The sequence below is a fragment of the Hippopotamus amphibius genome, chromosome 17 (assembly GCF_030028045.1).
Source record: "Hippopotamus amphibius kiboko isolate mHipAmp2 chromosome 17, mHipAmp2.hap2, whole genome shotgun sequence".
NCBI lineage: Eukaryota > Metazoa > Chordata > Mammalia > Artiodactyla > Hippopotamidae > Hippopotamus > Hippopotamus amphibius.
This window is the reverse complement of record NC_080202.1, coordinates 64,380,289-64,400,876: the sequence shown is the minus strand read 5'-3', so window position 1 is coordinate 64,400,876 and position 20,588 is coordinate 64,380,289. Positions and strand designations below refer to the sequence as shown.

The window sequence follows — 20,588 nt, the reverse complement described above, 5'->3', positions numbered from 1 at the left end:
TAATGTTCAGACTTTCCCCCGATATGATGTATTAAAAGGCACTGTAAGAGCAACAGTGAAAGGTATGTATTGGCCCCTCAGTATACCGTGGGTAGGGAGGGAATAGTGAAGAGAAAGACCCCAGGTTCACTGACTCGCTCACTGTGATGGGATTAGAGTGTTTTGCATTGTGCCCTGGTCCCTTTGTACAGTCATCGGGCAGCTGGCTTTGAGATTCCCCAGACTTGTGTGAGTAGATGATCAGGTCTCTTTTGGTCTGCCCACTTCATTTGATGATTTTAGCACAGTTAAACCTTTCAATATTAGTTTGGGTAGAATATAATTTTCATGGTAATTGTGAATACAGTGTCTATTTCCGTGTTTGATGGTTCAGTTAACTTTGCAGATATTAGTACATTATCTCAGAATGAAAAGTCCTGAAAATAAGCTTTCATAAGTTAATTTCACTAGTATAAAGGAGACCAGAGTGCCTTTAATAGGATCTGCTTCATGTTCTTGGGAAGAGGTCCCTGATTTCAACATGCAAGCACCTGCAGGAGATGATGAGTTACTTTGTAAATTGTCATATTACTGCCTAAACCTAAGTTTTATGCCAAGATCCAACTAGCCAAGGGAAGGGCATGTTAGCCTACATTTCTTTGGCTCTTGGTTGGTTTTATAGGTGCTTTATTTTATTTCATGAGCACTAAATGTTTATTTAACAAAAACTTCGTATAGCGGAGCTGTGTGAAACTTGCTATTATTGTATTGGCTATGACTAACCGTATTGTGGAGGATGTTTTTCATTATGTGCACAGTGTCCCATTTATGAGAACGTAGAAGTTTTTTTCATGAGCAAATGCTAGGACTTTATTTTTTGAACATAATGAACAGGTGGAACTGGTTCTATCTCCTTACCTTTAGCTTCCAGTAAGGTGAAAGCAACATTTGTGCCAGAATTGAACAAGCAGGCATTACCTTCTTGTATATGTGCTCATGTTATTACCAACACTTCATTTCACCCACATTTCTCATTTGCTTTGATCCCTTTTACCTGTTTTTATGTTCTGCTTTTGTCATCTTTTTACTACTCTTTGGAATAAAAATATGTTAATTTCCATAGCCAAACAGATACAGTAGTTGATGAAATAAAAATACTTGATTTATATTTACTAGTAAAGGAGTTAGTTGGCAGATTTTTTTCTGCAAAGGGCCAGATAGTAAATATTTTAGGTGTTACAGGGCAGGTGATCTTTATTGCAGTTACTCAGCTCTGCACTGTAGTGAGAAAGCAGCCATAGACAATATGTAAATGGATGGGTGTGACTGTGTTCCAATAAAACTTTATTTTCAAAAACAGCGCAGGCTGGATTTCTCCTGAATGCAATGGTTTGTTTACTCCTATGCTATTATGTTGCTTTTAGAGACTAGAACTTGAGAACTACTAGATAGCACCCTTTTTAAATCGTAAGGAGATTTAAAATCATAAAGAGAGACTGACAGGCATGTCCTACTCTCAGATGTAATTCTGAAAGGATGTTCTTGGCTCACAAGTGTGTTGTACTTTAAAAGTTTGCTTTCAGATTGTGTCTTTTATCTCATGACTCACATCCCATAAAAATGTTTGTGTTTGTCAGAAATCTGTACTAGTTAATAAAAGCCTATTTAATAAATAATATAAAATGTTAAATATCTGCAATAAAAAATAAGAGAAAATGATATCGTTAAGGCAGAGGATAGCAAGGGAAGGTGGTGATGAGGAGGATTTCAGGGCACCCTCATGGGCTTGAGAGATGGAGGGTGCTTCGGCTACTTTTGCCCCAGCTCTGTGCTACTTTTCTAGTTGGAGAAAAAGAGCAGTAGACAGACTTCAGAGTTAAATAGAATGGGATGCAAATCCTGATTTTCTCCTTATTTCTTGTATGACCCTGGGCAGAGGCACTTAACATCTCTGAGCTTCATGTGGAAACATCTGTAAAATGGAGCAGTAATATCTGTCATAGAGGATTATCGTGAGAACTAGAAATAGACCTTGCACAACATCTGGCACATAGTAGGCATTTAGTAAGTAGTAGCTGCTATGGTTATCATTAGCCATGATTAGGGTAATTTCTGGTTTCCAAACAGAAAGTAAAAAGTGAAGAGAGAAGAAGGGTTTGTGCGTGTGTGCATGTGTGCATGTGCGTGTGTGTGTGTTTAGTGAGGACCAAGACTAGAGTGCAGCCGAGGGACAGAAAAGGAGAGATGAAGACCCAAGTTATTGCGGCTACAGCACTTATAGATCTTGGCAAGAGAAGTTGTCCAAGATGAATGATGTTTTGAGACTGGAAGAAATAAAGAGTCTCATTTCTGATGTTTCTGATATATCACTTTGAAAATATAGTAACATTTATATTTGATTCAGGTTTGATACTGGGAATTAATACAGACAGGGCTGTCCTCCCATTGGGGACCAGTAGTGTGCCCTCCCCCCTTTCTATAATACTGTATCCTTTTTCTTAGTGACCTTTTTGCCATTTGATATCTTTGCCTATTTTCCTTTAAACAAGATTTTACTTCCAGCTTGTTGTGTTATGGAAAATAATTGAACAAAATCAAGCATTTTTTTGAACTAATTTGGAAACATTAAAACAGTTTCACATAGTGAAATTTGTTTTTCAAGGACATTGGAAAAACAGATATTACAAGAGAACAATATAAAATCTATAAAATATATTTTCTGATATTTTGAACATTATAAAAAGAAAAACTTAGATCTAGGTTGAGGCAGACTAGATGGCATTTGATTGACTTTTTTGGTCATTACTTAAATTAGCTGACCTGTTGTGCTAATTTTTATTTCTGTCTTTGATATTTTTACTACTCTTACAATTGATGTCATTGCTTATTTCATTGTTTTTTCCTTGTTAGTGAGGTTCATGTACAGAAAAATGTACTATATGAACTAAAAAAAAATTTTTTTTTGGATTAAAGGTGTGCTTCTCACAAATTTGTGGAAAAGGACATTTACAAAAGAAGGAAGTGCGTTTTCCCGTTCCTTGGAACACAAACTGCATTATACACTTTATACCTCAACTTTTGAGTAAAGAAAAATTTGTGCTTGACAAAATTAATCTGGAATTCTGCTTTGAATATCTGAAGCTCCATGTTGGAAATTAATTCTTATATTTAAATTTGAAAACTTGATATTACACATCACTTTTAGTGTAGCAATATATGGTAAAATTAACATTAAAAGTTAGTAGGTCTTAAAAATTGTCTCCGGCTGTCAAATTTGTTGTTAAATTAAGGACATATTTATATATATAAATAAATAATGTTTACTATTATGGGATCAGAAAATTAATAGAAAAATAGATTTTAAAAATAGTATATTTGTCAATAAAAGATAAAGGTAACTGAGCAGAAACATGTAAAAAATGTGAGGTACTCCTGTGTTGTTACTCTGCTGTGTTAACTTTGTATCAGCCTCGTTAAGAGAACCGACAACATGGATAAGCTAAGAGATGTTCACCTTGCTTCTGGGTAGCTGTTTTAGTGACAGGAAGCCATGTTGAGGTGGACTGCTGAAGTCCTAGTCTGTGTTTCCTTTGGGATTTTGTTTCATTGTTAATTTGGGCTGTCCAGATTTGTAAAGCCACAGGCCAAAATGTTTCTTAAGGAAGAATGTTGTATCCAGTTGTGGAATTAGGAGTCATTTCATGTCATTCTCTATATATAAACTCCTTGTGTAGGGTGCATTTATTGCCCACCTTTTCTGTGTCAACCCTGTGCTGGGTTGCAGAGAACACTGGATTTTTTCCCCTTACTTCTTATCCACTGTGTCCAGGTTTCGTTAAGGATAATTTTTCAAGTCTGCTGTAACATATACTTAAGGATAAAACAAACCAACCATTTGGATGCTTTATTAGAATAGTAACTAGGCGGCTGGAATAAGACCGTTTGCTATTCGCAGTAATCGGAGGGGTGAGGGAAGTTGGGAAGGGAATCCTGTGTCAGGCTAGTTACTCCAACCTTGAATTCTATTTTTGATAGTAACAGTTCTTCCCATATGTTATCTTCAGGAAATTAGATATGTTCTAATTATCTTTGACTTTTTCTTATGAATTTCTCTTAAAATACATGTGTAGCTTTTGTCTGTCATCTCTCAGGGTAACAAATTCCATAGCTTTATAATTTGTAAGGGTTTCAGATTTATTATTATAGGAGTTGGTTAATAAGTCAGTGTTAAATTCTCCCTAAGTGATTTTTTGAAAAAAACTTTAGCCTAATCTAGATTGAAGAAAAGTGCTTAGTTACCAAGGATGAATTAGTTCAGGCCACCCTGAGTAGTGTTCACTTCTGGGTTAGATGTTAGCAGGCGTGCATGTGCTGCACGTGGTGGGTGAGATGAGCCCCAGGAGTAGTTACGTCCAGTGTCCCCCCGGGGAGCCTCACCTTCCTCCGCTGTTTAAAGAGGAACTCTTAAGACCTAATGACATTTAAGCACCTGTAAGTAGGTGGGTAATTAAACAGGTTTAATAAGAAGCTTTTTACAACTGAGAGGACCAGAGGCAGAAGTTTGTCTCAGGTTCAACATGAGTAGGGAAAGAGAAGTGGTTTTTGCAGAAGATACCCTCAGTAGTCACTGGCCCAGTTCATCTTGGATGCCTGAGTTAATGGCTGAGGTCAGTGGTTGGTAGACTTTTTGATGCCGGTGCACATGGGTTTTCCCAAGATTCTTCTTTCTGCTCCCCTAGCTCTCCCCTCTCCTGTATTGTATTTATCGTTATTAAAAAGGTGGAATAAAATTTAACATTGTTTTGGAATTGTTTTGGAATTGTTGTGCTATCTGTCGAAGACATTCATTTTAAGAATTTCATAAAATCAGGGTGGGACTCATGGCACCAGATAGATAGAATGAGAAAAACAAATACTGTTTCTTGTGCCACTTTTCCCAAAAAGCCTGAATACGTTTAGCCCCGAGTAGAATGATTTTCTGTATAATTTGCTTTATATATTAAATAGGTGATACAGAAAGCTTTTTTAAAGGAAAGCTGTACCATTTTAGGTTTGTTATTATCCCAGTTACTTAAATGTCAGGTATAACTAGTGACTTTTTAAAGAATGTGAATATAATATCGACATAGGTATAGTCTGAATCAGTTTATTTAAAATAAAATTATGAAATATAATTTCCCTATGCCCAAAGAACAGACATCCTTTTATTACATATTAAATAAATTCTTCAATACTACACAGAGTTTAGTGTTTTCTCTTTTGTTTTTTGTTTTCTAAAGAGCTGGTTATTTGATTCGTCACTGTACCATTGGTGTTTCTCCTTTGACTTTTGAATTAAGGGAAGAAAATTATGTACATCTTTGCTATTTTGTGAATAGTATCTGATCTTTAGTGATGGTATAATCTGTTTTAGGAATGTTGGCATTTGTATAATTTAAATATTTTTTATAGCTATGATCTAATGAATGAATAGGAAGGGCCCAATTTTAGAGTGATTTAGGAAGAAAATGTGGTTAGTTTACTTTAAGAAACTTCGACTTGTGAGGCTGTTGCAAAAACAGACCATTATCTCATCCAGAGTATTTTAAAAATGCAAAGTTTTAATAAGAAGACCATCTTTATGTCTTGATGGTTATAGTTGTGTTTATATCACCATTTGATGAATAATAAAACGGGCATGTAAAAATGCCATTTCAAGGAACAGAGATTAGAAATTAGGACTTTTACATTTTAATCTTTATTAAGATATTAGGATAAACTGTTTTCTAATATTGAGAAATTTCTCTAGGTGGGTGACTATACTTATATGTTTATAATTTATATATAACACTTAAGTATAACAAATTCTCTCTCACTAAGCAAGACAAGACAATTATACAGTCCGCTCTCATTTCAAAGATAGCACAGGATAACTTGTCTTTACACTTTGGAGACTGATCTCTGTTTAAACTTTTTATTATTTCCTCCTAAAATTTAACTTGAGTTGTAAAACCATCTTTCCAATTATGTTATATTAAAACTGGATCTTGGCCTAATGAGTTAGTTAAGCAACTTCTTTTTTTTCCCTTTTGGTCAAGTTTCATATTTCTAGGTATATGTGTGTTTTCCACCCAATAGAAAACTAAAATGCACTGCAGATAGAGTGAGCCAGTGCTCAGAATTTACATTACGATGTGTTTCACCCGATGCTGGTATTCGGCTGCATTTTTTTCCCAGAGCTGTCAGAACTTCATCAGTCATTCATTTCAACATTGTGCCCTGCTTACCATGCAATTTAACTGAGGCTAAACTGGATTTTTCTGAAATGACATTTGAGTAGTACATTTTATCACTTTTAATGTGGAATTTAATGTGGGGAAAAAAACCCAGAAGCTTTTTGCTTATTGTAAGTTGATTTTCAGAGAGTTTCACTGTGCTTTACCACACAAGAAAAGATTTAACCTCTCACAGTTTTCTAATCTTCTTTTTCTATAATGGGGCAGGTATCGCTTGTAGGAAGAGAACAGTGATTATCACCTGATAAGATTTTGTCTTATGAGAAATTTACCGTACTTTCTTCGTGCAGATCAGATTTCTCTTGACTGAAGAGTTAAGTTCTAAATGTTAATCTGTATTTTTAAAATGTTAATAGCTATTTCTGGTATGTCCTAGCCTGAGGTACAAAAAAATATTTTTTATGTGGATTCCTATTTATGTTATTTTGTTAACCTAGACAAAAAAAATATTTCTGATATGGGGGAAATACTTTGTCAAATGGGGTTTTATATTGTTTCATTGTTAAGAACTTTAGCTCTAGCATACAAAATTCTCTCCCCAAAATGCACAGTGTGTTGTTTGAGAGTTTTAATGTTGTGTTCCTTTATAAATGTGTTTTTTGTTTCCATTTAGATCTTGAGTACCTGATGCATGCAAAACAACAGCTAGTAACCACAGCTAAGCGTTGGGATTCTTCTTCTAAGACTATTATAGATTTTGAACCTAATGAAACTACTGATTTGGAGAAGAGCCTTCTTATCAGATACCAAATTCCTCTCTCTGCTGACCAGCTATTTACCCAGTCCGTTTTAGACAAATCATTGACCAAGACCAACTATCAGTCACGGTTGCATGACCTTCTTTATATTGAGGAGATAGCCCAGTATAAGGAAGTCAGCAAGTAAGTTACTTCAGAAACACTTCTCTTTTCTTTCTTTCTGTTTTTCAAATCTCCCCTTTGGATGGTATTTTTCATGTTTAAAATATGGAGGGGTGCCTCAGTGAAGTCAAGTAGTGACATGGTTGCTGTTCAGTAGCTGTTATCCAGTATTGGTGTATGAGCTTCTTAAGGCAAGAACTGTGCTCACCTTGGTATCCGTAGTGTTTAGTACCTCGCTCGTCTCCACAGGACTCTTTGCCGTATACTGGGGGGATAAACACGTGGTCCCTGCTCTTCAGGAGGTTTCTGTCGGTGGTAGAGCAAGCACTCAATGAGTATTTGTTGAATGAATGACAGAAACTGAAAGAGACCACGTATTTTGAAAACTAATCATGACAGTAGTAGCGAGGGAATTCATACTGGTTTCTTACATTTTAATTGTAAGGACCAGACTATACAGGAACTCTTCAGAGATAGTGTGGGCTTGGTTCCAGACCACCATGATAGAGCAAATATTGCAGTAAAGCAAGTCTCATGAGTTTATTGGTTTCCCAGTGCATATGAGAGTTAGGTTTACACTCTTCTGTAGGCTATTAAGTGAAATAACATTTTGTCTAAAAAAAAGGTACATACCTTAATAAAGGAAAATACTTTATGGCTGAAAAATGCCAACCATCGTCTGGCCTCCCGCAAGTCATAATCTTTTTGCTGGTGGAGGGTCTTGCCTCAGTGTTGGTGGGTGCTGACTGATTAGGGTGGTTTGTGGTTGCTGAAGGTTGGGGTGGCTGTCTTATTTTAATTTCTTAAAATAAGACAGCATTGGAGTTTGCTGCATCAGTTGACTCTTCCTTTCGTGAACAGTTTCTCTGTAGCATGCAACGCTGTATGATAGCATTTTATCCACAGTTAGAACTTCTTCCAAATTGGAGTCAATCCTCTCAAACCCTACCACTGCTTATTAACTAAGTTTATGCAGTATTCTAAACCTTTTGTTGTCATATTAACAGTCTTCACAGCCTCTTCACCAGGAGTAGATTCCACCTCAAGAAACCACTTTCTTTGCTAATCCATAAGAAGCAACTCCTCATCTGTTAAAGTTTTATCATGAGATTTCAGTAATTCAGTCACATCTTCAGGCTCCATTTCTAATTCTAATTCTAGGTCTCTTGCTCTTTCCACCATGTCTGCAGTTTCTTCCTCCACTGAAGTCTTGAACCTCTCAAAGTCATCCATGAGGGTTGGAATCAACTTCTTTTAAACTACAATTAATGTTGACACTTTGAGCTTTTCATAAATTACAGATGTTTTTAGTAACCTCTAGAATGGCAGATCCTTTCTAGAAGGTCTTCAGTCAACTTTGCCCAGATCCATCAGAGGAAGCACTATCAATGGCAGCCGTACAAAATGTGTTTCTTAAATAATAAGACTGGAAAGTCGAAATTACTCCTTTTTCCCTTGGCTTTAGAATGGATGTTGTGTTAGAGGCATGAAAACAACATGAATCTTGTTCATCTTCATCAGAGCTCTTGGGTGACCAGGTGCATTGTCAGCAGTAATATTTTGAAAGGAATCCTTTTTTCTGAGCAGATCTCAACAGTGGGCTTAAACTATTTAGTAAACCATGTTGTAAACAGATGTGCTATCACTGGGCTTTGTTGTTCCATTTATAGAGCATAGGCGGAGTAGATTTAGCATAATTCTTAAGGGTCCTAGGAGTTTTGGAATGGTAAGTGAACATTGGCTTCAGCTTAAAGTCACCAGGTGCATTAGTCCATAATGAGAGTCAGCCTGTCCTTTGAAGCTTTGAAGCGAGGCATTGACTTCTCCTCTCTCACTGTAAAGTCCTAGGTAGAGTCTTCTTCCAACAGGAGGCAATTTTGTCTGCATTGAGAATCTGTTGTTTAGTGTAGCCACTTTTATTAATTATCTTATCTGGATCTTCTGGGTAACTTGTTACAGCTTTTACATCAGCATTTGCTGCTTCACCTTGCACTGTTATGTTATGGAGATGGCTTCTTTCCTTAAACCTCATGAATCAACCTCTGCTAGCTTCAAGCTTTTCTTCTGCCGCTTCCTCACCTCTCTCAGTCTTCATAGAATTGAAGAGAGTTAGGGCTTGTTCTGGACTAGGTTTTGGTTTAAGGGAACGTTGTGGCTTGTTTGATCTATCCAAATCACTAAAACTTTCTCCACATCAGCAATAAAGCCGTTTTTCTTTCTTACTGTGTGTGTGTGTTCACTGAAGTAGCACTTTTAATTTCCTTCAAGAACTTTTCCTTCACATTTACAACTTGGCTAACTGGTGCAAGAAGCCTAGCTTTTGGCCTATCTCAGCTTTCGACGTGCCTTCCTCACTAATCATTTCTGGATTTTGATTTAAAGTGAAAGACATGCGACTCTTCCTTTCACTTGAACACTTAGAGGTCATTATAGGGTTATTAATTGGCCTAATTTCATTATTGTTGTGTCCCAGGGAATAGGGGGCCTGAGGAGAGGAAGAAAGATGGGGGAATGGCCAGTTGGTGGAGCAGTCAGAACACACACATTTATTGATTAAGTTTGTTGTCTTGCATGGGTGCGTTTTGTGGCATCCCCAAACAGTTAAAATAGTAACATAAAAGATCACCATAACACACATAATAACGCATATAGTGGAAGAGTTTGAAATACTGAGAGAACTACCAAAATGTGACACAGAGACATGAAGTGAACAAATGTTGGAAAAATGGCACCTAATAGCCTTGCTTGACTTAGGGTTGCCATAAACCTTCAATTTTTAAAAAAGGCACTGTCTGCAAAGGACAGTGAAGTGCAGTAAAACAGGGTATGCCTGTACTTTTACATGGTCACCCTAGAATTTCCTTTATGAAAATAGATTGAATGAAACCTCTCAAGATTAGGTAAAATGTATTTTGGCCTGAGGCTGAATTTGATAGTTATCTCTTTTTTTTTTTTTTTTTTTTTTTAAAGAAAGAGGTGATTTTTTTCCAAAGCAGTCCAGATATTAAGATTTCTTTCTGTGTTAAGTTTTAGTGCGAGATGGAGGTGGTAAGAATAATACTGAGTTTCATTTAAGTTTTAGGATATGCTTCTGAGTTCTTTCAATATTTTTTTTTCAACTTGTCCTCAGCTACATGTTGCTATGCATTCAATATTGGTTCCACCTTGAAGTGAGATCGATTTCATCCTAAGATACACATTTTTTAAAAAAATGGACTTTGGCTGCGGCTGTGGAATGCATGTGCACCAGGGTGGGTGTGGCCTGCCAGATCGGGCGTTGCGGCAGCGCACCGCTGACAGCTGGCAGGACCGCCCGCTGCGTGGATACTCAGTTCATCACTGTGGTGGCTGAGGCCTCTGTTAGTTCAACCTTGGTTCTCTTGCTCTGCCTCAGTAGACCCAGCTGTTTTTTGTGTGTCTTGCTCTGCCTCAGTAGACCCAGCTTTTTACCGTGGTTGACTTTTGTTGTCATTCATTTAGTCAGAAGTTGCATGAAGGGAAATTCACTATATATAGTTTTGAAGTTTTTTTAAAGTTGCGCTCAAGAGGTGTAACTATTTCTAACATTGATGGAGCCATATTTCTTTGAGCTAGAAGTATGGTTTTAAATCTGTTGAAAATTTTCATGGGCTACGATTCTGCCACTTCTGAGAATGTTAGGAATTCTGTAAGCTTTAAAGTTGATTTTAAAACGTGGCATGTAACAATGGAAAGATGATTTTTCTTCTTTTGAAGAAATATCTTTGTTAATTATAGGTTATATTTTGTATTTTAGGTATTTCTGAGTTATTAAATCTCAAAAATGCATATTGTTTTGAATACTTAAGGAAGCTTACTGTCTTTTTAGTTTCAGCCTGTTAATCTTTTAGAAAAATTAAATATTAGTAGCTGTAACTTTGAGAAGGTCTCTAATTTCTGCATCTTGAACATATGATGAATCTTCTGTGGGAAAAGCTGTATTTCTTAGTACTTTTATTTTCTAGTGCCTCTGCCTCAAGGGTTTTGTTGTAAGTTACAACTGAATGTCATAAAAGAATTCTCTTATTGCTTTAAAACCATGAGATTAATTTTTCTTGCCTGGTAAGTTGTGATCAAGTGTTTTGGGATGTCAGATTCTAAAATAGATGTAACAGAAAAACTTTAATATGTTACCCAAGTTAGTTGAGAAAACATTATAGGATTATAAGACTTTGTTAGGGAATTATCTAAAATAGTTGAAATGGGATTATGGTGTCTGGAAAAAATCAGATTATTACAAACATGCAAAATTAATTCAGTGAACAAAATTTTTTAGGTGTTCAAAGTGTTAGGTTCTAGGCTAGTCATTGTTGATTCTAAGGCAAACAAGTTATGTTTCCTTGTTCTCCCAGAGTTTGAATGGACTATCAACTCTGCTTTCTGGACCAGGTGGCATTTAAGCTGAATTTTGCAAAACAGGTGGAATTGTCAGGTGAAGAAATAGGACAAAGGTATTTAGTCTGAAGCAACAAGATAAGAGAATAAGAGCATAGAGTCTTAGGGGAAGCTGCAAGTTGGTCATCGCAATTCTGATGGAGCGCAGATATGTGGTGGGGTGGGTGGTGAGATATAAAACTGTATAAACTTTACCCACAGAGCTGTTTTTCATTAGACTTGCATTCTATAAAGATTTTCTAGTGGTAGTCTGGAGAATAGATATGAAGCAAGGCATCATGGTAGGAGTTTGTTATAAATATCCAAGTTTAAAATGTTGAGATGCAGATGATTTAGGAAGAAGAGGAACTGACAGGGCTTGGTGATTGTACGGTGGGGAATGAAGGTTGGTGAGAGAGACAGGCTCAAGGAAAACTTGGTTTCTGGCTGGGACACTTAGGTGGGTAGCGCCATTACCTAAGTTGTATAATACATGGGAAGGTTGGTTTGGGGTAGTAGGTGGGGAGGTCAGATGGTGATTCTCTTTTGCTTGTACTGAGTTTGCGGAGAGTGTGATCCAGGGTGCGTATTTGGCAGTTGATTTTACAGCCCAGAGCTGAGAGATCAAGGAGGGGTGACCTCATCTTGTGAGAGGCGACAGGGTAAGAAGCAGGCAGGGTGCGTGTTTAGAAGGTGGGTGGTGCTTAGATGGAAGATGGAGGAACAGCCAGAAAGGTAGGAAGAGAACTAGGAGAATATGACTGTATAGAAGCCAGTGGAAGAGGGGTTTTTAAGAAAATGGAAAGTGGTTGTAAAGTAATAATAATTTTTAAAAAGATCAGAAATCTGTACATCAACTTTAGCAACAAAGAGGTCATTTGTGAATGAGAATGGACTATAAGGAATCTCTTTTCTCTGAGAAAGTTTTTAATGACCGCACGTCTCAGTTATATGGATGGTAAAAGCAAATATTTAACTTCACTTGAAAAAACGTGAATAACCTAAGGGTTACTGTTCTTTTGTAAAGTATATACTTTATTTTATTTTTTAAAAGGAAGGTGAACATAGATTATATGTAAACTGGGGAAGGTAGTATACTTTTGTTTCTTTTTCATTTTATGACTTATTTGTATATGAATCCCTAGTGCACATTCCAGTCTTGAAAGAATCAAACATAACTAGATAACATACAATCTGTGCTTCTTTAAAGTGTCTCCTACTTCTCTAGTTTGGATCTAGTGAAATGTGCATAGAGAATGAGAGAAATACAATGTGACTTTTAATAATTCTACATACGTATACGATGCAGACACACACAGAGCAAGTACTCCTAGAATTCACTTGAACCTCATAGAAAGCCGTGTTATTAAATATTAAATTTATATTTATAATAAAGTGTATTTTTACATGTCTTTTTGGAGCCTTAAGTATTCTATTGTAAGTGTATTTTAAAATAACTAATGGAGCTTATAAACAGTGCGGCTTATTATGTACGTAAATAGCTGTTCAGATGTGTTGTTTTCCTTAAATATTTTCTTATTTCTGTTAAAATATTTCTCTATTCTTACAAGTTTCTAACTTTAAAGTATACAAATGGAAACTCAAAATTTTAATGTAATGTTTTAATTAGAATTGGTTTCCTAATATTGTAAGCAATACAGAGGTTTGCATTCCAGAAATGTATAATGTTTTAGAAAAGGTTTTTTTTTCTTTTTCCTTAAAAATTGATGACATTCTTGACATCATGTATCTGAAAGAAGATCCGGAAAGAAAACAATTCAGTAGTACCTTTAAAAAGTAGCCTTTTCCACAAATGGGTGTATAGATTATAAAACAAATTTTTTCATTCAAATTTTTAAAAGAGACAGGGTTCCCATTGTTACCACTTTGTCTTCTCGTTCTCAGCAGCATTTCAGAATGGCAAAAAGGAGGGGAGCTGTTAAATACTGTAAATCTTTCATTTCATCTTTCTTGACTGTGTGAATTAATCTTGATTCTCTGTGCTCCTTGCGCACACGTGTTCTCTTTCATGCTCACGTGTGCACATGGAAGTGGGAGTGAGTGTACCAGCCATTGTCTAATAAGATAGCCTTTAACTTCTCTTTCCATAATTTGGGCATAAGATCTGCCTTGATGTTGCCATGAACAAAAGTGTATTCTGGATGTTACTGGTTAACGGTATTGAAAGAGAAATTTTATGGTTAGAATCTTTTAGTAAGATCTACTAGGAGAGCATCAGTTTAATAAAAGTCTGCTGTAGTTTCAGCACAACGCATTTCCTTCTGGCTTTAGGTGATTTTAAAGTCTTGCTTGTCCTAATGGTGTATTCAAACAGACTCTTAACTAATATGTGATATTTTATTTTATTAAAAAATCATACTTAGCTTCATTTTAAATACTCAAACTTAAAAACGTGTGTATTCTTCAACACAACTAAGCATGCATTTTTATAAACTTGAGTTTATTCACTTAAAGTTTTGTTGTTCCCAACTTGGATTAAAGACAGAGCGTATATGATTTGTAGCTCAGTGGCATGGAATTGATAATGAACTCTTAATTTTTCTATGTTTATATTTGATTTATTTTGTTTTACTCTTTTATTTAGTTTTAATATTTTTGATGTAAAGTATTCAAACTCATCTTCTACCTCTGATTTAGGTTCAACCTTAAAGTGCAGTTGCAGATTCTAGCAAGCTTCATGCTCACTGGTGTTTCTGGAGGCGCCAAGTATGCTCAGAATGGACAGCTTTTTGGTCGCTTTAAGCTTACTGAAACACTTTCTGAAGATACGTTGGCTGGACGGCTGGTGATGACCAAAGTCAATGCTGTTTATTTATTACCAGTCCGTAAAGAGAAATTAGTACAGACCCAGGGAACCAAAGAGAAGGTTTATGAAGCTACTATTGAAGAAAAAACAAAAGAATATATATTTTTAAGGATATCCAGGGAATGCTGTGAAGAACTTAAACTTCGACCTGACTATGACAAACAGGTATGGTCTGGAGTGTGTGGTCTGTAGGCTCCTCACCAGCTGGTCCTCCTGCTCTGGTTTGGTTTCCCTCTTCTGCTGCAACCAGAAGGGCAGTTGACTGTGAACTTGACCGTGATTCTGGTGGGTGGAGAATTGGATCTTTGGTAACTTTCAGAGAAAATTGATTCTCTTTAATCTAAGTAAAATCTAAAATGTTCCAGTTTTATGCGAGGTCAGGCTTTCTGATTTCTGTTTTAAATCAGCCATGGAAGAACAGCGTAAAATAAACTAAGCCAGATCCTGGGGCATTTGTTACCTGAAGTTGTATCTGCTCCTGTTCTTTTTGTCTTTATGGATTTTTTTAAATTAGTTAATTAATTAATTAATTTATTGGCTGTGTTGGGTCTTCGCCGCTGTGCACGGGCCTTCTTTAGTTGTGGCGAGCGGGGCGGGGGCTACTCTTTGTTGTGGTGTGCGGGCTGCTCATTGCCGTGGCTTGTCATGCTGCCGAGCATGGGCTCTAGGCCCGTGGGCTTCAGTAGTTGCGGCACATGGACTCAGTAGCTGTGGCTCACAGGCTCTAAAGCGCAGGCTCAACAGTTGTGGCACACGGGCTTAGTTGCTCCGAGGCATGTGGGATCTTCCTGGAGCAGGGATCGAACCCATGTCCCCTGCATTGGCAGGCAGATTCTTAACCACTGTGCCACCTAGGAAGCCCATCTTTATGGAATTTTTTTTTTAATGTATTTCTTTGTTTATGTATTTATTTTTATTGGCTGCATTGGGTCCTTGTTGCTGCACACAGGCTTTCTGAAGTTGCATAGAGCAGGGGCTACTCTTCAGTGCAGTGCACAGACTCCTCATTGTGGTGGCTTTTCTTCTTGCAGAGCACAGGCTCTAGGCACGTGGGCTTCAGCAGTTGCAGTGCGCGGGCTCAGCAGTTGTGGCTCGCGGGCTCCAGAGCACAGGCTCAGCAGTTGTGGCACATGGGCCGAGCTGCTCCGCGGCATGTGGGATCCTCCTGGACCAGGGTTCGAACCCGTGTTCCCTACATTGGCAGGCAGATTCCCAACCACTGCGCCACCAGGGAAGCCCATCTTTATGGATTTTTAGGTGAACTGTGTTCAGTCTGACATATTTAACTGGAAAGCTACTCTTTTTTCTTTTGAAATATAGCATTTGGTGAATATTTTCATTCACAGTAAATCAGTACAGTGTCATAGGCCTGGTTTTAACCCTTGAGAGATGGTGTTTCACAGACATTCTATTAATTTTATCAAATATATTCTTCAAAGGAATGGTGGAATCAGAAAACCTTTATTTAGATATTAAGTAATTTACAAGTGCCTCAGTTTCCTTAGATGAAAAATGAGGTTAATAATAGTATACACATCATTCGTGCTATTAAATGAGATCCTCTAAAGTGCATATCACAGTGCCTGGCACTAAATAAACAAAGCATATATTAAGCATAATAATTATTACCAGACTGTGATTACACTTTAAAGGCATCTTTAAATTAAATTTGGCCCCTGTGAAAGGTTAGCTCCACAGAGCATTCTAGCAAGCTGAAAAGCATTGATGTTTGCTTTAATGCTTTTTAAAGAAAATTTTTAATTTTGTCTTTCAGGTTGAACTTCAATTTCAGTTAAATCGATTACCCCTCTGTGAAATGCATTATGCGCTAGACAGGATCAAGGACAATGCAGTTTTGTTTCCAGACATCACCATGACTCCAACCATACCTTGGAGTCCCAACAGGTACAAAAGAGATATCTCATTCAAGAAGTTATGTTAATATTAAATTGAATATCTGTATCAAATAACTCAAGCATATGTTTATAGGAAACTTTCCATGTATTCTTCAGGAGACATGTTATTAGTTGAGAAAAGAGTGTACAAGAACTCTTAGAATGAAGCATTTGAAGTTCATCACTTTTCTGTTGCTTTTCTCAACAGCCTTAATTTGATAGAATGCCAAGCAATTTAGGAATATTTCTGAGTAGAAGTTGAATAGGAAAACTAGGGCCTTCCTAAAGTGGTTCAAATAGTTAATTTAAAGTAATTTTTGAACATAGAAGGGAAATGGAGGAAGTATCATAGGAGATGCTGTAAAGTTAATTGTTACGTAAATGTTTTTCTGCTTAATTCTCTGTACGCATCTTTACATGTAATTAAATATGATGCTTCTACTTTGTTTCCAGACTAACTGCATCTTTCTTTTCATTCTTTCACTGGATTTTATCCTGTTGGCCCCTGCCCATGCCCAGCTCACTCCACCTTTTTTTTCTTTTCTTAAATCTCAGTGGCTCTACAAAGTAGTTTATTTTTTTAATCACTTGTATCAATCCAGTCATGGTAGGGTGGCCCTGCCCCATCTCTTATGGAGGCTCTGGTATCTTTAATACGTGGTTTCCAAGGTCACGCTGGGTGTTGACATGAGCTGGCCGACAGTGGAAGCATGAGCACAGAGGGTCACGTTGGAGAGTTTTATGGCCCAGGGTTAGAAGTGACTTAAATCATTTCCCCCCACATTTCTTTTCTTCTGGTCTTGAGAACAGAACAAAGCAAAATATACCTTACAACACAAAATCCAAATCATTTCTCCCTTGTTTTCACTTATCCTTCCTAACCTTTCCCCATTCTTCTTTTTATTGACAAAATTCTTGAGCAGGAATAGCCTAATTCTGGTATTCTTATTTACTCATCCTGTAATCTCTGTTTTCTACTTCCTCACTCTCTTGAAAGTAGTCAGTGATCTACCAGTTGTGAAAATCCAGTGACATCTCATCTTTTTAGCTCTCATTTGATGCAGCATCTCTGCATCCTTCCCTTCTCTCCATCCTTACAGCCGGTGCTTAATTTAGAGCTGGACTATTTCAGTAGCCTTCTCATCGGTTGTCAGTCCCGCTGTCTGTGTCTCTGTTCTGTGGTCCAACCCACGTATTTCTTCCAAGGTTAATTTGCTAAAATAATCATTTCATTTCACGGCTTACAAACCTCTGAAGGGCTTCTCCTTGATATGTAGATAAAGTCAGAACATCCTAATACAAAACTCTTATTACGTGGTCTCATTGACAGCGCTTTCCAACGTATCTTCTCAGATTTTTTTTTTTACTTTTTTCTTCTTACTCTCTCTTTCTTCCTCTAAGTCCTCATGTTCTAGCCACATTGAATTACCCTGACGTTTGTTTAATTTTCCCTGCACTTATTTGTCTCCTTATCTTTTAAAAAATTCTTTAAAATTAAAAAGAAAATTGTGGTAAAATCTACATAACATAAAACTTACCATCTTAACCATTTTTTTTCTATTTACAAGAAACCCACTTTATTTTTTTGAATATTTATTTATTATTTAAGCTGCGCCGGGTCTTAGTTGCAGCACCCAGGGTCTTCGTTGTGGCGGGCAGGGTCTGTCGTTGCAGCGTACAGGGTCTTTTCTCAGTTGCGACATACAAACTCTTAGTTGTGGTATGTGGGATCTACTTCCCCCACCAGATCGAACCCAGGGCCCCTGTATTGGGAGCTCGGAGTCTTACCCACTGGACCACCAGGGAAGTCCTGTATCCTAACCGTTTTTAAGTGTATAGTTCAAGAGTGCTAACTATATTCACATTGTTGTGTAGTTTATCTCCAGAACCTTTTCATCTTGCAAAACTGAAACTTTATACTCATTAAGCTCTGCATTTGCCCCTCTCCCAGCCGTGTTCTATCTGTGATTTTTTTTCTCCCTGAAATAATCTTTGCCCAATATTGATCTATCAGAGGATATACCTGTCCTTTAGGATCTAGACCAGCTCAAGTGCTCTCTCCTTCAAGTAAATGAATATCACCCTTCCATTTCATTATTTCAACAAATATTTATTGATGCCTACAATGTGCTAGGTTCAGTCAGTTTTGTGCTTTCAAGCATAATTTCTCTAAAATTAATTTTTCTCAGTTGTGTACATCTCTGCTGTTCTCATTAGACTCTGAGCTTTTTACTTAACTCCCTGGGATGCCTTGTTTTTACCGGCCTATACCCAGCAGAAATTTTTTTTTTTGTTTTTCTTTTGGGATCTTCCTGGAGCTGGGATCAAACCCGTGACTTCTGCATTGGCAGGCGGATTCTTAACCACTGCGCTACCTATGAAGCCCAGACTCTGAGCTTTTTAGAAGAGACCACATCTTATTTGTCTTTGAATCTCCGACAAGGCCTTGCACATTATTAATATATGACACATTTAAACTAATTAGTAGAATACCATGTTTAAAGAGGAAAATCAGGATTTCAGATGTGAGGCCGTACCAGTAGGCTGTTAGGCGTTTACCTGATATGCTCACTTCTGAAAAATGTACTGTGTGTAACAGTATATTCAGTTACCACTGACTGCAAGTGTTAACTGCAAAAGTAAGAAATGTCAAGTAGCAGAAAACTTTCAAGCAGGAAGAGATTTCATACCACTGTAATTTAAATAGTAATTAAAATGTATCTGGCTCTAGAAATGTTGAGAAGCTATTAGCCATTTAAAATCTTTTCTGGAATAAGGTGGACTATAGAAAGATAAATGAAATTGAAAAATTATTCTTGAAATTATTCTTGCAGTCTATAAATTAATTATAACAATGCATTAGACCAGGGGAAAAAAAGAACTTAGAATTAATTTGGTTCAGGGAATAAAATAACTCCTATTTTATTCAGAGTAAACTTGAAGAGACTTTATTTTGTTTTAATTGTGAAAATCAGAGATGACTTTTACCAGCATGTTTATTGTAAATCTTCTTCCCTTTATTAAGCAGGTAGTACAGTAAATAAAGACAGTTCCTTTTATTTATTGGCTTTCTATAAACGTTCATCATTCATGACCAGAAACTATAGAGATGACTTACATTGATAAAGTTTCTAATCTACTTTGAAGCGTATATTTACACTGAAACAATTAAGTAGAATGCCTGTATAAATAAAACAGAGATATTGACATATTTTAGAATTACATCTGTAGATCTGTCACTAATCTTAGATTTATACTTATGTATATAATCTGATATCTATCTCATTCATAAGCTCATTAAAGTCCCCAAATTTGAGAGATTAGAGGCATTTTAAAAACATTTTTTGATTTTCAAAAGTGTGTACTGGTCAAGTAATATTTTATTTTTCTGAAATCCTCAGAAAAGATTATAGTAATAGAAATCAACATTAATTTTGCACTTATTGCTCAATTATTTTTCTTAACAGCTTGCTTGCATTATCTTATTTGATCTTTAAAATATCTATCTGATGCAAGTATCACTACCTCCATGTACAGATAAAGGAACCATTGGGGTCAGGTATCATAGAATCCTAGTGATGTAGATGCAAGCAGCAGTTTGCTGGATTAACTGTGGCTTAAACAGGTAGGAATAGTGGCCCAGAGCTGGGTGGTCGAGGGCTGGTGCAGGGGCTCAGCAGTACCATTGCGGACCAAGGTCCCCCTTCCTCTCTACTTAGCCTGTTAGTTATCTTGGTGATGCCTGTTGCCTCCTGGTTATAAGATGGCTTCTGCAGTTTTATTTATTGTGAGGTTTTTCCAGCCAGGTGAAGGAGGAAGGCAAAGGAGCAGGAAGGCTTTCTTGTAGAGAGGCTTTGTTTTTGGTTTATTGGATACAGAGGCCCTTCTGAGAGACTTCTTTCTCCGTCTCATTGACCAGAGTTGGGTCTCCAGCCAGGAGGCTGGAAAAGGAGTATGATAGCTGTCTGGGTTCAGTAGTAGAGGGAGGCAGAGCAGGGTGATGGGGATGGTGTGGGGGCAGCCATTCCACTGTGCCTGCCGCATGTGTTAGGTCTGGACTGAGTCATCACCTAAAGCTGTTTCCTTATCTGTAGAAGATCGAGCATTGCTAGGTGCTGGCAGAATTGTGAGTACATAAACTGGTGAATGCTGAGGGATTCTTTGGAGTTTTAATGGCTTCCAGGAAATCAAGCGCCACTGGTCAGAGTCCTTTTGATTTTTACTGAAAAAAATTTAAATTTCAGAAAAATAAGTAATGGCATGCTTATATGGTTGAAATTTGTTTTCTAAGATTTACATTAGGAGAATTTTGTTTGTTTGAAATTATCTGTCATAATATATAGCATTAGTTATCATTTTT

At 37.0% G+C, this 20,588-nt stretch overlaps 1 protein-coding gene across 1 annotated transcript in view; it reads left to right on the top strand.

Annotated features, from left to right (window-relative positions):
• Window positions 1-20,588, top strand: part of HELZ (helicase with zinc finger) — a 150,050-nt gene that overhangs the window by 41,819 nt on the left and 87,643 nt on the right. The window contains 3 exon segments of the mRNA XM_057716956.1: window positions 6,868-7,135; window positions 14,165-14,498; window positions 16,108-16,238. Of these exon segments, the coding sequence (XP_057572939.1) occupies window positions 6,868-7,135; window positions 14,165-14,498; window positions 16,108-16,238 (733 nt within the window).